Source organism: Lycorma delicatula, chromosome 8 (assembly GCF_047948215.1).
Source record: "Lycorma delicatula isolate Av1 chromosome 8, ASM4794821v1, whole genome shotgun sequence".
Taxonomy (NCBI): Eukaryota; Metazoa; Arthropoda; class Insecta; order Hemiptera; family Fulgoridae; genus Lycorma; species Lycorma delicatula.
The window spans coordinates 9,244,105-9,259,365 of NC_134462.1; the positions used below are offsets into that span (position 1 = coordinate 9,244,105).

General features: G+C 29.0%; 1 protein-coding gene across 4 annotated transcripts in view; it reads left to right on the top strand.

Annotated features, from left to right (window-relative positions):
• The window catches only part of LOC142328712 (uncharacterized), a 112,629-nt gene that overhangs the window by 77,422 nt on the left and 19,946 nt on the right, over positions 1 to 15,261 (top strand). For 3 of the 4 annotated variants that reach the window (XM_075372651.1, XM_075372650.1, XM_075372654.1), the window contains 4 exons: positions 208 to 504; positions 5,395 to 5,461; positions 10,271 to 10,357; positions 13,248 to 13,409. In XM_075372651.1, coding sequence (XP_075228766.1) covers positions 208 to 504; positions 5,395 to 5,461; positions 10,271 to 10,357; positions 13,248 to 13,409 — 613 coding nt within the window. The remainder of the gene's footprint in view (positions 1 to 207; positions 505 to 5,394; positions 5,462 to 10,270; positions 10,358 to 13,247; positions 13,410 to 15,261) is intronic. The other variant, XM_075372652.1, reaches the window with a different exon arrangement.

The following is a 15,261-nucleotide window of genomic DNA, read 5'->3' on the forward strand; positions in this document are numbered from 1 at the left end:
AGTATTACGCAAATTAGTATTATGGATCATAACAATATATTTACTCTCTTTAATTTATCTTTAAAATTTAATATCATATTATAACATAAATAATAAATAAAAATTCAATCTACTTTGTTTGTATGTAAGGATATGTTAAAATTAAATTGTAATTAGTATATTATTCTTTTTAATATAATTTTTTTCAATTAAATTATTTTTATGCAGATGCTTATGAAGAACAAGAGAAATTTTTAAGACATATAAAAGCAGATGACTCAGCTATTCTAGATAAATCTTACAAAGGTTACAATGATGCTGAAGATGATACTGTTAATGATGACATTGACAGTAATAACAATGACAAAATCAATGAGAGTTTTGAGATGGCTAAAGAAAATCATCAACCTCTACAGCAACAACGAACAGTACTCTCCGTGCCGACTTCTGTCCCACTTGCTGTACAAGTCATTAAAACACCACTTGGTGATTTTGAGACTACACGTGATGACATGATATTCATAGGTATGTTAAGAAATATTTTTTTTAAGTTTATGAGTGTTAGATTTTTTAAATTGTTTCCACATATATATGAGTATATTCTGTTTATTACATTTTCTCTTAGAACTTTAAAATAATCCCTGTAATGCAATGTTACAAGAAATTTCATCAAATAAAACAGCAAACTTAAAATAAGACAGGAAAATGATTTATTCTATTAAATTTTTGTTTAATTATTTTTATATATTTCACTCATGCAAAGTACTTCAAATGTTCAAAGTAAAGCAATCTTTGTGTGGAAAATTATAACTGAATGCCGTACTACATAATTCAGTCTGTGTATCCAGAATTTTTTTCTTTTATAAGCCTTATGCAGGATTTGTCAGAGTTTATGGAAGATTGTAGGCTGGTACAAAGACACAAAGGATATTAAACTATCTTTTGTTAAAACTTTGTTTATTATTACTGTTATTTTATAAAACCATATAGATTTAGATTAAGGATTCCAAAGTTATAATTTTGGACAGAAATATTTTCACTGAACAGTTATTACATCACCTTAATTTTCTTCTCTTTTTTTTGAAAAGTTAATACTCATTTCTAAACAATGAGCAACTTATTTACTAGGAATGAAGTAATAATGAGAACAGGAACATTTACTAAGAAGGAATTAACATATATATATATATATATATATATATATATATACACACTTTTTTTTTTTAGAAAAAATAGTTAAAGTGTGTTTAAAATCAAAAGTCATTTGACTGAAGTAGATTGTTCCATTTAACATTTTTTATTCTCTATTGTTTCAATTAAAAAACTGAAAAATATTACATGCCATTATAATTACAGGATATTTGCTGAAAAGGATATAACAAAAGTAGGATGACCTATTATTTTTATAAATATAATCATGTGTTGAACTTATCTAAAGATAAAATACATGTCAGATGACCTATAAAATATATTACAAAATTCTATTCACTGAAAACTGTAGTTATTGTTCATATTGTTGGTATCATAGTATACCTCAAACACACACTTAGATATCTTTTCTCTCAATTTTCCACTGGATACATTGGTTAATTTATTCTAAATGTGTAATTTTCTATTGAGGTTTTACTACTTCACGATGGACAGTTATAGCTCTACTTTTGGAAATTTTGTGATACGTGAAAAATGCTAAGCCTGATTATGATCAAACTCAAAGAATTCAAATGAAAGGCTGAAATAAGATCATCCATCTCAGACAGTTACAGATTGTTTGTCATAGATTTTTTTGCTTTTGTCTTAAATTTCATAGGTTTCTTGCTGTCATTGTTGTTTTTATTTTCCAAGATTGGAGGCCTTCCAACATCAGGGCGTATGCGAGAAATTGAAGACCAAGGTTTTGACTCTTGGCAAGCTCTTGACAATTCTTCTACGGTCGATACACGCATTGTATTTTTCTAATTGTTAGGGAGTTGCAAACAATTAGCTGGGTTTCCCTCAATCGGCATATTACTCAATTTCTTTCAGGACATGGTGCTTTTAGGGATAGTCTGGCTAGGTTTAGGTTGCTTGACTCCTGCTTGTGTCTGGACTGTAGGTTCGATGACACGGTGGACCATGTCCTGTATGTCTGTCCCCAGTATGAAGCTGAGCGTACCAGAGTTGTTGGGGAACTTGAGAGAGTAAACTCTTTCTTTGATCTGCGAGTCAACTGGAGGACTCACAGAGATTGGGCAATTGTTGCTGGCTTCCTTCAATTCCTCGCCCTGCACAGGACGGCCGAGGGGATCTAGTAGAGTAGGAACCCGAATGGCTAGAGTCCACCTGGACAGTTTGACTGGCTGAAGATAGGAACTTTGGCAGCAAGCTACAGTTAGCTAGATTTGAGGTGACTAAAATAATAATATAAGCTGTTGGCGAAATGGCGACTGCACTGTCGATGGGCATGGAATATCATGCAGCCACGAGGTGTAGCGGCGTTTTGATGAGGGCAGATTAGAATGAGCAAACGACACTGTTGGCAGGATGGCGACTGCACTGACGAGGGCATGGGATACCATGCAGCCGTGAGGTGTAGCGGTATCTTGACGATAGTTTATAAAGTGAATGTCACACGGGACTCTGCAATTGAGCCAATTGGAAGTAGGAGGTCTGTCCGCCTCTCCCTAGCGGGCCAGACTGGAGTCCATAAATTTAATCTAAATCCGAGCTTTGAACTAAAGTTGAGTTCACTAAGGGAACTAGGGCCAAATTTTGTTATTGCAATCAATATTTTTGATGATATGTTGTGTTTAATTTGCCTCGAATTATGAGACATTCACAAAATTGTTTCATAATAAGTAGAACTAGGCATGGGGTTCGCACTTCTGCAAGCTCGGTTAGCTAGTTCAGAGGGTTACGATGTAGGACATTCAAGATGTCCGGACAAGGCCTACAGTGAAGGCAAAAGCTCAGTTAATAAATCACCAATGTAAATGTCTACAAAGGCATTTACATCGGTGGCATCCCAATGAGACCAGGCTTATTATTATGAGATGTAAAAAGTCAGAGTGCGATAGACGACTCCCGTTAAAGCCCATCAGGGCTATGAATGGGGGGGATGGTTTGGTGACCGGAACGTCACTTGGCGGGTGTCTTCTCCTAAGGGGTTGGGATGTCATTGTTGTTTAAGATAGTAAGAACACTTCAAATGATCCACATTACTTCAATGCAGAACTTCTGCCTTCTACTCCAGATGTATTTTTTTTTAAATAAAAATAATCTTTTAATATAATTTATCACCAAACATTAATTTTAATAATGTTTTAATTTATTTATTTAATTTTCTGTCCTGATTAACAATTTTGATTTAAAAGATTAATTAAAATTTTGTTGAATCTTTTATAATGAAGTATTAAATATGAATAAATCGTATCCATTACAAAAGGTCACAAATGAACCTGATTTCATGATTACCATAAATGAGTTTAGCAAAAAAATTAAATTTTAGTTTGGATTTTAATTATGAAAAATAGACTATCTATTCTACAGACATCAGTGGTTTAACATTTTCAGCTTGAATGTCAAAATATATAATTAGTTTTTCCACATTTCTCAGCTTCTGTTTTATCATGCTCTCATTTCATTCTAGGTACAATATTACTTTCTCGTCTAACACTATAGCTGCAGAGGGGTAAGTATCGTGATCGGCTCAATTTGGGCATATGTGGTTTTCACCAAATTGACATTTTGACACCTAAGGAACCCAAAAACCAACCAGATGGAAATTTTCTGGATGTTCATATGTACATGTGTGTATTCGGTGTCTCACACCTTATACCTCCAGGACTACTGGACCAATTTTGACCAAACTTGGTCAGATTACTTCTATGTACAAGGCATTGATGCCATTAAATTTTCAACTTAAATGGTCAAGGGGGAAAGGCAGTAGAGCAAGGTCACCCTTCGTATCTCAAGATTTCACCTAATTAAGATCTTACTTTTCTTAGGTAAATTTGTTAATTAAAATATAATAATATTTGCAAAAAAAATCTCTTCAGTATTGCACTCCCAACCCAAAAAATTCTTTAAACTAGTGGCCAAGTCGTTATACTGTGTCAATAGACCCCTCTCACCACAAGGAGCGCTAGCGCAGCACTGACATACAGGTGTATAAAAAATATATTTAAATAAAATTATAAATATTTTTAATTAAATTGTGTAAGCCATGCATCAGAAAAAAGTCGCATGACGGGAAAGTCCTACAACCCTGTTGTATAGTAGGAATAATGAATGTGTGGTTTTCCTGCTTGGAGAAATAAACAGTTTGACATTTGACAAAAACCAGACACATGCAAGTCTTTTTGATGAATACACAGATTATTCTCTTAATTAGGTGAAGTCAAAAGGTTTATTAGTGTTATTATCTTCATATGGTCTCAGATTATAGATATCCAGTTATTTATGTTATTTTCAATCTAAACAGAAGGAAAATTAATATAATTTTTTTTATTTTGTAACACCTGTAATAATACCGAATTATTACTTACAGAACGTTGTGTCAATTTTTATGAAAGTAAATTATGAATGTATTTGTACTTTACATGCCTTCGGAATATTTTAATATTTATTTACATTTTTAAGTTTAAATTTAATATTTTATTAATTTCAGATGTGTTTAAATAAATCCTAAATTAGTAAACTCAGGTTTTTTTTAGCTCCTTTTGTCACTACCCAATCAAGGAATCAACCTCAGCTTTTCCCCTCCATTTCTTCCAACCATACCAAATTTTCATTTCCAGTGTGGACATTCCTCTTTTCTGCACCAATTTTTAAATGTAACTTCTCCATTCTACTCTGTCAACTTTTTCACCCTCACCACTCCATTTTGACATCAATTTCTTTAATTCATCTTTCATTAGCCAACAATACAAAAACTTTCATTCATTTTGATTAGATGACCAAATCAAATTGTTTCTATCTTGTCATCTTTTTGTCAGTAATTATTTATTCAGCTGTCTTCTCTTATTCTCCCACTGATATTACTTTGGTAGCATGCTTCTTACAAATTACTCAGCTTCACTGCTATCTGGTAATGTTCATGGATGGATGCATTTTGAATAATACAATTTTTGTATCTGTAGATACAAAAATATTTATCTGAAATTACTTACAATTTCTGCATTACTCTGTTCTATTTATCCTTGTCTATTCTTTCATTATTAATAGTAATTGTACCTGTTCCAGTCCATCCATTTTTTTACCCATCTCTACCAAAGTATAATCCAGTCTTTCCTTTTCCCACAGCCTGTATATATATAAATATATATATATACACATACATACATATAGATGAATGATATGTATAAAATAGTGACTAATAAATAACTAAATAATAACTAATTTTGTATAACTTTAACACTTAGTTTTTCCTTGTTTTAGCTATTGTTGCAGGATGCAGTGCAGCAGCAGTTTTGATAGTGGCAGGAATCGGATTTGGTTGGTATAGGTATGTATTATTTTAAACATTTTTTCTATAACTCAGTGGTAACCAGTGTACTTTTATGGTTGGGGTTCAATTAACCACATACCTCAGAAATGGTTAGAGTATACCTTAGAAATGGCCTGAGTCTGTAGAAGAGTACACCTCATTTACAGGTCCTACATATCATCCTTATCTCATTGGGCCATGGGAAGATGGTTATTGTTCACTAGCTGAACAGATTGCAATGTACATATCAAGAATAAATAGTAAGAGACAATTAAATATAATTATAACATCATTACAGAAGTAGTTTTATCAATTAGTTCATTCATTATTTTCAAAATTTTTGTTTTAATTTATGCTCAAATTTTTCATAGGTGGTAGTGTTTATAATTTTGCCAACCTTGCAAGCCTTACATGGTAGCTTCTTTAATAACAAATTAACCAATATCAATAGACTGTTATTACCTAATTTCATTTAGATTATTAAAACCACTTTAAAAATGTGAATAAACCATTTATTAAATACTTGTGGTACTTGAAAGTATTATACCTGTAATTACCAACCCAACACTTTTATTTAATCTCTTTTATAATGAACAATATTTTTATTTATGGATTTTTTTACTTTGATTTTTAGCTGATGATAAATGAGATTTTTTTATGCTGTATTAGTGAACATATATACTGTGTTCTACTCACTGATCTGAAATATATCTCTTTAAAATGTACATATGAAGCCTGATTTATGTTTTTTTCTGATCAATAGCAACTGAAACAGCTAACTGATAATTTCAAGCTAAAAGCAACAAGTCCTTTGGCTTCAACAAAACCTTTGGCTTTATTTAATGTAAATTTGGCTTCCAGGAGTTTGGGAAATTAAAAATTGTGACAGCAAGTGCAAAAGTTTCAGTAAATAATGATCCTCAATTCCAAACATCTTCTCATAACCAAATAAAAGAATTTCATAAGGGATTCACAGTTGGACTGGAATTTTCAATTAGTTGTATAGCTCCTCGATAGTTTTATTTGAAATTTGTTGATTATAATTATTTCACGAGTCCCACATCAGTGGTTCAGATTACAAATTTTCTCTATGCCTGTTTATGAGCACCCAGTAAGTGTAATTCACTTTTTAAATATTCTAAAATAAGTTTCATGATAATTTATGAATTCACATAGTACATTAAAGTTTAAAACTATATAGTGAAAAATCATTTTTAATATATTGAAAATAGTCAAAATTGTTTATTTAAATACTTTCAAATTTTTAAACTTTATTATTATGTTAAAACATTTAAAGATAATAGTAATGTATTATTGCATTTTAATTTGTCAATATATTAATTTGTACGCTTTGTATTTTTTTTAAATAAAATGACGATGTGAGAGATGAACACAAACCAATTTATTTTACTTTCTAATTTTTCTAATCTGATTACACAGTATAAAACTTCAAAACATGTTGTTTTAAACATTTTTTTTTTTATAACCTTGTGACTATTTTGAGGGATTAAGATAAAGTTTTATTCCATAATATTAAAGTTTAATAATAGTTTTTATTTTTGATGAACATATTTTTGAATTTGTAATTTTTACTTTATTGATTTTATATATTGAAACTAGCAAGCTAAAAATTGAAAATCATAATTAATAATAAATTAGTGCAATAATGCAGTATAATATTCAAATTTTTCAGTTTAAAAAACAAGCAAAATAAAAAATACATACAATATCATTTAAAAAACATATAATATTCTAACTTTTTTATTAGTAATATTGGTTACTGAGATTTAAAAGAAAAATGATTGCAGTTTGACAAAATTGCATTCTGTTAGTAATTTGTTTAGAATATAAGACTGAATAGGGACTAAAAAATGTTAAGTTATGGAAACTGAATTTTTTTCTTCCTTGAAAACTAATAGGAAAGCTAAAAAAAATTCTAGTAATCTAAAAAATGTTCAATATTCATTGCATTGTAAATGTCAGTTAATAGGTACAATAGGATGTCCAGATTTACCCAATAGGCACTTTAACCACAGAACAATAATAGCTCAAAAATGAGCAGCTGTTCACTGGCTACTGCCCCAAACTTTTAAATGTTATTAGTGATCAATTCCCACACAATGAATCCAAGAAAGAAGAGAACTAGAGTATGGCACGGAATAAAGGGAGAAGGACAATTAGCTTATTGAGAGCCTGTGAGGTTTTTAAGATTTAAATAGTTTATTCTTTCCACATGACCAGTACATTCAACTAGCAGTCTTTCTGGACAACAGATTGACAAATATATCTGGCCATTTATATTTTAATGTTACCATTGCCTCATCATTTCCTTAATGCCATTGTTAATACCAGCTCCAGCTTTTAAAACACCCTACCCCAACACTTGCAAGCTGTAATAATATTGAACATATAAGATCATTAGATGAATAAAAGACTTGTTGGCTATGGTCTAGTGGTTTTCAATGTCTAGCAAACTTAAAAAATGTTATATATATTCTTATTTCATACATAAAACATTTCATGAGTATTAGGTAATATGTTTATGATGCATTTGTGAAACAATTTTTAACAATATTTGATTATATCTTTATTGTACATCTTAATGTTCTTAATTTAAAAGCTAATTATTTAATTTAAAAACAGTGTAGTTGAAGATTACTGTTAAAAGTTTAATTATCCAGATATTCTACAGTATAATTTGAGACAAAATGTGACATGGTAATACAGTAAGACTAGTCAGTAGTAAACATCAAAAGAACCTTCACATAGGGGGGCGATAATACAAACTGCATCATAGAAATTAGTTTTGTGGGGAGGGAAACGATCTAGGAAAGGAGATGAAATCTGTTCATACATATTTTCTTCTGAGAAAGATTATATCGTCTGAAACTACAAATGGCTGAGAAAAACATTTTAAACTAGTTCAAATAAAAATTTGTCACCAACTAAAATAAAGCTGTTATTTTTTTCTATAAAAATACATAACCATTTTCCATTGCTGCATAGTTTTAATGAGCTATCCAATACTTCTCAGAGAGCTTTATTAAAAACTTTAGAAAAAATTATATAGATTTTCAGAATTATCAATTTTCTCATGAATGGCAGAAAAATATAAAAATATATTACTTGATAAAAAAATTCAAGAGTGATTTTTTTATGCAGACACTAAATGTAAATTTTATCTTGTAATTCTGATTTTAAAATTACTTTTTAATTATTACACTTACTAAAAAAAAAAAAAAAGCTGATAACAAAGTTGATTACTTTCAGGTTGATTATTTATTATTATAGAGTTGTAAAATAATGATAAATGAAAAGTTACCAACGATTTCTTTTTTGGGGTAGGGGTAATTAATGATGATGCTTTATTATAACATTAACATTATTTGTTTAAATAAACCAAAAAATGTTTAAAAAATAAAAATTAGTAATTTTCTGTTCCCTCACCTTTCACGAAAATTTGTTGATTTTTCTATGTTTACTATATTAATTGGAAGAAACCAAAGAATATTCCACTGAAAAATGAACAACCAATAAAAAGTTACCTAAGATATCTTTTTTGGGGTAGGGGTGAATTATGATGAAATTTTATTGTAATATTATTTTAAAATGTTTAAATAAACCAAAAAAAGTTTTAAAAAGATTAAAAAATCAATATTTCTAAAATTTTTATCAGCTCCCGCACCTCTAAAGAATATTTCTTGGGTCACTTGCACTACTATTATGACTAGGAAGACAAAAAATTCAGTTAAAAAATATACAATAAACAAAAAAAATAGCTTTTTTCAATTTTGGAGAAGGGAAATTCTGGGGTTAAATGTTTTTAAAAATTGTAAGATAAGCATGCATGTACTGTGCTTAATATAAAGTGGGGTTGTTTGCAAGATTTTGAGAAAATTGACCCAATAAAAGACTATCTACTCCATTCCCTGGAGACATTGATCCCAGAATTGTACCAACAAATTGCCCCAGCCCCATATACTTGTCTCTGAACAAAATTTCATCAAAATCAGTTTATCCAGGCAGATGTTATTAAGCTTCAAACATGTTAACACATTCATTACATGTACATACATATGTATGGACATTACCTCCCACTTTTTTGGGGGGGTCCCTGAATCATTAAGCATAAAAAAACCATACTCCATTTTTATCAGCATAGCTCTAGAACTATGATGCCAGGAAAGTAAAAAAACTATTTTAAGTAACATGATTTTTTAATAAAGTATGTAAATTACTATTAAGATTTGACGTGTAATAATAAATGGTTCTGAAAGAATTTTTAGGTTTGGAAGTACAAAATTTAGAAACATTTTTCTCATAACAGATTTAGGTATTTTTATTATTGCAGTCATTTGTGAAAAATTCTTTATTTAAAATGTAAAAAGTTTAGTTTATAGTGTTATATGTTAAACTTTCTGAAACAGAATTTTGTTGATGTTTTGAATCACATTTTGTACTTAAAAAGTAAATTTTAGGATTCAAGAAAATATTTTAGTATTATATTTTATAATTATACAATATTACTTACTATATAACTTATTTCTGAACCAAGTCAGAGAATAATGCAGAGCAATTTAAAAAACTCTTGACATCTTGAATTATTAGAATATGAATGTGTCCTCCATACTGCGCTCTGTGCTATTGCATGTACATATAATAATTGGTATATAGTAAGCTAAACTATCTAATCTCAATTTTTTTTTAATTTACCAAAAATGTTAAATGATAAAATTTTAAGTACAGAACTATGAAGAAATATTTGGAATAATAAAACTATTTTGATTTTTTTTACATATTTTTAATAACATTTTACCTATACATCAGGTTGTCCTTGCAACATGCTGCATTACGTGAAGTTGTTTATCCTGACCTTTGCTGGGGATTAGAAAAAGACTTCAAGACTTTAGGATGGTAGTATTTTTTTTTATTGTGTTCAGTTTTTTGCTGGGTTGGGTATGCTTCAGCTTTGAAAAAAATTATTAGTCTTCAAAAAGGTGTGGTGGTATTTAGTTATAAATATGGATGTTAACATAACTCAGTGGTATAGTATTGGCTTATTATTTCACGGGTTACAGGTTTAGATCTGCCACAAACCATTTAAATTTTAATCTGATGGATGGCTCCCCAAACAACTGTCTGCAAAAGTTATCTTATGTTTGTGATGGGAAAAGTTAAAGAAGAGATCAGGAATGGTATTAGCTACATCATTCCTTATTTGTGATGGCTGTGAAATGAGGTTCCTTTACCTGCTCTGTTGTACCACTAAGTGGTTCAGGAAATAACGTTTGGTTGTGTTTTTAAAAATAATGATGTTTGATTAGTGCTATAACAATTACAATTAATTACAGGTGGCTCTGATGAGTCATAAGTCACTCTTGAAAGTTACACAGCTTTTTTAAAAAAAAATAAAAAAGCTAACAATTCCAGATTTACTAGGGACAATGAGAAATGAAGTGGTTTCCTGTACTTTTTTCGCTGAGACACTAAAAAAGTTACATAGCAGTACGCCAAGCACACTGAACTGAAGTCGAGATTTCTAAGGTTCAAATTCTAGTAAAGGCAGTCACTTTTATATGGATTTGAATACTAGATTGTGGATACTGGTGTTCTTTGGTGGTTGATTTTTAATTAACCACACATCTCAGAACTGGTCGACCTGAGACTGTACAAGACTACACTTCATTTATACTCATATACATATCATCCTCATTCTTCCTCTGAAGTAATACCTTCTGTGGTTTTGGAGGCTAAACAGAAGAAAAAAGACATATAAAAAGCAAACCAAACTACAGGAGGTGATGACGATCGTCCTGAAACAGACATCACATTGTTAAACTGAGAGACTTGCTTTCCTGATGCTACAATAAGCATCATTACACTTAGAGAAATAATTTATACCTGGTGTTTCTTGTTCTTCAGATGTTTTACATACATCACAGACATAAGAAATACTGAGGCAGATAGTGTAATAAAAACAAATCAAATTATTGTTCTACTGTGATACTGTATTTTTATGCACTGCTTTAACTGAGCCTGGAAGTTTTTTCAAATTATCTTTGTTTATAATTCTGGGATTCTATTTAAGTCTTAGTGATGGAAATTTTGTAGATGCTTTCGTACTATTTTCACTTTTCTTTAAAATATTTTTTAAAAACATGATATGATCATTTCATTGCTTTACATTATAAATTTATTTTACTTAAAGCCAAGACTGTCACGATTATAATGATTTTGATCTGCACAAACCAAAAAGTATGACTTTTTGCCATCATTTCCTGTTTATTTTATTCTGATAGGAATGTACAATTCTAATTTTTTTACAAAAATGAGGTTAAACTCATCTGAACCTGAAACTCGTGAATCTATGAAAAAAATATGTCTTCCGATTTGGAACGTGCATTTTCCGTTTTAATTTTACATACTGTTAGACAGGTCTCATGGTAGATAACTGTACAAGATAAAACCCCATTAAACAAAAACCAAATGTATACTTCAGTTAATGTCTAAATTCTGCACTTACTTGTAAAAAGTAAATAAAAAAAGTGGTAGAAATACTGTTTGACTCTTAACATATGGTAACTGCTTTTTCATAAAATGTATTTTTCATAAGTAAGATATGAAAAACATAATTAATTTCTATTTCATGTCAATGTATTACAGAAGTACAATTTTGTTTAAATTATTCAAATATTACTGAAATGTCATACTGATTTTTTGGTTGGATTATATTAACTCAGCCAAAACTATCCTAAAACTTTGTTAAAACCAATATGAACTTCTTCAATGAAAATTATTTAGGAATTATGTAATAATGAAATATCCAGGTGTGAAAAAAATTATTATTCTTACCTGCTGAAAAAAGGAAATCTATATGAATCATTTAATGAACAAAAAATATCTTTGACAACATTACTGAATGTTGTTAGCAGTGATTCAATTTTTTTTCCTGTTAATAAATAAATGAATGATAATTACAATTAATTGAACTTTTTTGTTTTTTTGTGCATAGAAATTGATTTGAATTTCATAGGTGTTTGTTTAACGCAATATGCTTTTATATTTTTACTTTTTCCACTGAAAATTCAGCTTCTGTTTTTCATTCTTTACAGGAATAAGAAAAAATATTTTTAATTAAAATAATCAGTTGGGCAAGTAGAGATCATTTTATCAGTTGGAATTTTAACACCCATGGTGCACCTAAAAGGTTTCTTTCTCAGACTAACTCTACTGTTTTAAAGATTAAAGTTATAAAACTTTATCTACAGTCAAGATAGCTTTAATTCTATGTTTAGGGGCTTCTGAGACCACCAGGTCTGAACATTGATTGATTAGAGAATCTTTTTAAAATGATCATTAATCCAAATAGATATACTGCAGAAACTCTGCACAAATCTAGTTTTCGCGTAAATATTTTTAATTGGATTTGAATATTTATTTACCATTACCCTTAAATTGTTCAGGTTAAATTTATAGTCTTATTTAAAAAATAATTACTTTGTACCTTTAAAAGACTGACTGCTAAATTGGTACTGGGCTTACAGCTGCAAGACTATTCTTGAAAGGAAAACAATATTTTAATATAATTTTTACTTTATAATCTCTGAAAAACTGTATACATTTTATTACAATTAACCTACTTTAAAAATAAAGTAGTTTATAAATAAAAATGAATGGTAAACAAAAAATCATATATTTTATAACTATCATAAGGTACCTTATTATAATATTTATTACCTTCACAAATTTTCTGTTACTAAGACCATTTATTAATGTCTGCATTTGTATTTATTTGACAACAAAGGTTACACAAGAAGGCAAAAGCTGCAGCAGATGTAGATTATCCTGCTTATGGTGTAACTGGACCAAATAAAGAAATATCACCTAATGGTGATAGGAAATTAGCAGAATCAGCGCAAATGTACCATTATCAGCATCAGAAGCAACAGATCATATCAATGTCCAGGTGAGAAATATTTCAGCATGCTCTTTCTTATGTTACGAACATTAAATTTTTTTCCATAATACAGAAATTCCTTCTCTCTGTATTCATAAAAGTAATTTCAGCAAGTTATTTGTAAATTATAAAATTTTTACTTATCTATAGCACTTTTAGAAATCCTAAGTAGCTATATCACTAAAATGCATTTAAAGCATGCACTTTATTATTAGCAAGGAAAATTAATCAACCAATATCTTTCCATTAAGAATGTCATATTAGAAAAAATCAAAAAGCAAAGCAAATGAGTGAGTATCAAATGTATTTGATATGGTTTTCAGCTACCTCGGTGAAATGAGATCGTACGGTAATATTTAAAACGTTAATTAAAGGGCAGAATTTGTGATTTCTTACTGTTTTTACCTGAAAAATCGAATAAAATATGTCCACAGCCGTCTTTATAGTAGTCTGAGAAATCTGGGGTGAAATCCGATAATTTGGGCTAAAGAGCCCTGTTTTTTACGTTAAACGTACAATAACTTTGTTAACTGGGAAATAACCTATAAAACGTTTAAACAAAAGTTTTAAAGCAGAATTAAATTAGAGAATTAAATTCTCTAATTTAATTCTGAAACATAAGTTGAATAAAACAAAGAAAAGTTAGAAAAATTAGAATTTTATTTAGAAACAGTACATTACTACATTTGCCAGGAAAAAACTTATTTAATGTAACAAAAACTATTTTTTTTTTTTTTAGTAATGTGAAAAATTTGTAAAAATAAAATTTACGGTTAAAATTGCAGATAAAGAATTTCAAAAACTGGAAATTACACAACAATTATAAAATTAAAATAAATACAAATTTATTAAATCATATATTTTTTTTATTAATGACATAAATAAATTATTTGAAAAATTATTATTTCAAAGGTGGCAATAAAATAACAGCAGATCAACAATGCGCAATACTGCATTAGTGTTGGGTAAAGTTAACAAATATAAAAAGAACACACAGCTCGTATTTGCCAAAAGAAATTGGACTTTAATTAGAAAGAAAACAAATAAACTTAAGTTAAATCATAACCTTAAAAAATGAATGCTATTAGGCATACTTAACTCAACATATGAATGATAATAATATATCACAAATACATAAAAATGCATATATCAAATAATCAATTTGAAAATCTACAATTGAACATAGCCTGAAAAGCAAAGGAATATAAAACACCTTTTTTACAATCATATACTTAAACGAAATAAAATGAAATTACGAGACAAATTTAACTAGTCTATACAGAATTTATGCAAATAATATCGGCTAAAACAATTTATCAATTCTAATAATAGGCGCGTTCAAACACATAAATATACATGTTTCAAATACTCATTTTGAAAATATTGCATTAAAGTACGTGGCTAAAAACAGTTTAAATAACTAAATACATTATTATTCAAACTACATGATGGAATACAAAAACAATAAATATTACAAGAACAAATTACAATAGTTACAGAGAAGCCCACAATTACGACTTCACTTCAGGAGATATAATTTTTAGATTAAAGTAAGAGACGTAACATGAGCTCAGTACATGAATAAATAAGAATTAATCTCTGCGATTAACAAATAACATTAGATTAAATGATAGTCAGTATTTAAAAACTGTTCGAGAAAAGGTAATTTACTCTCAGTAACTAACTTTGGAACATAGAACATTTGATGAACCACCAGGATATTCTTAATAATAGTTATCAATAATAATATATGAAATATATCACACATATGTTTTATAATTCTGATGTAGTGGTTAATTTCAAGTAGATTTGATAACAATAGTTGGCATTTAATAACACATATGTTGTACATGAAAAAATA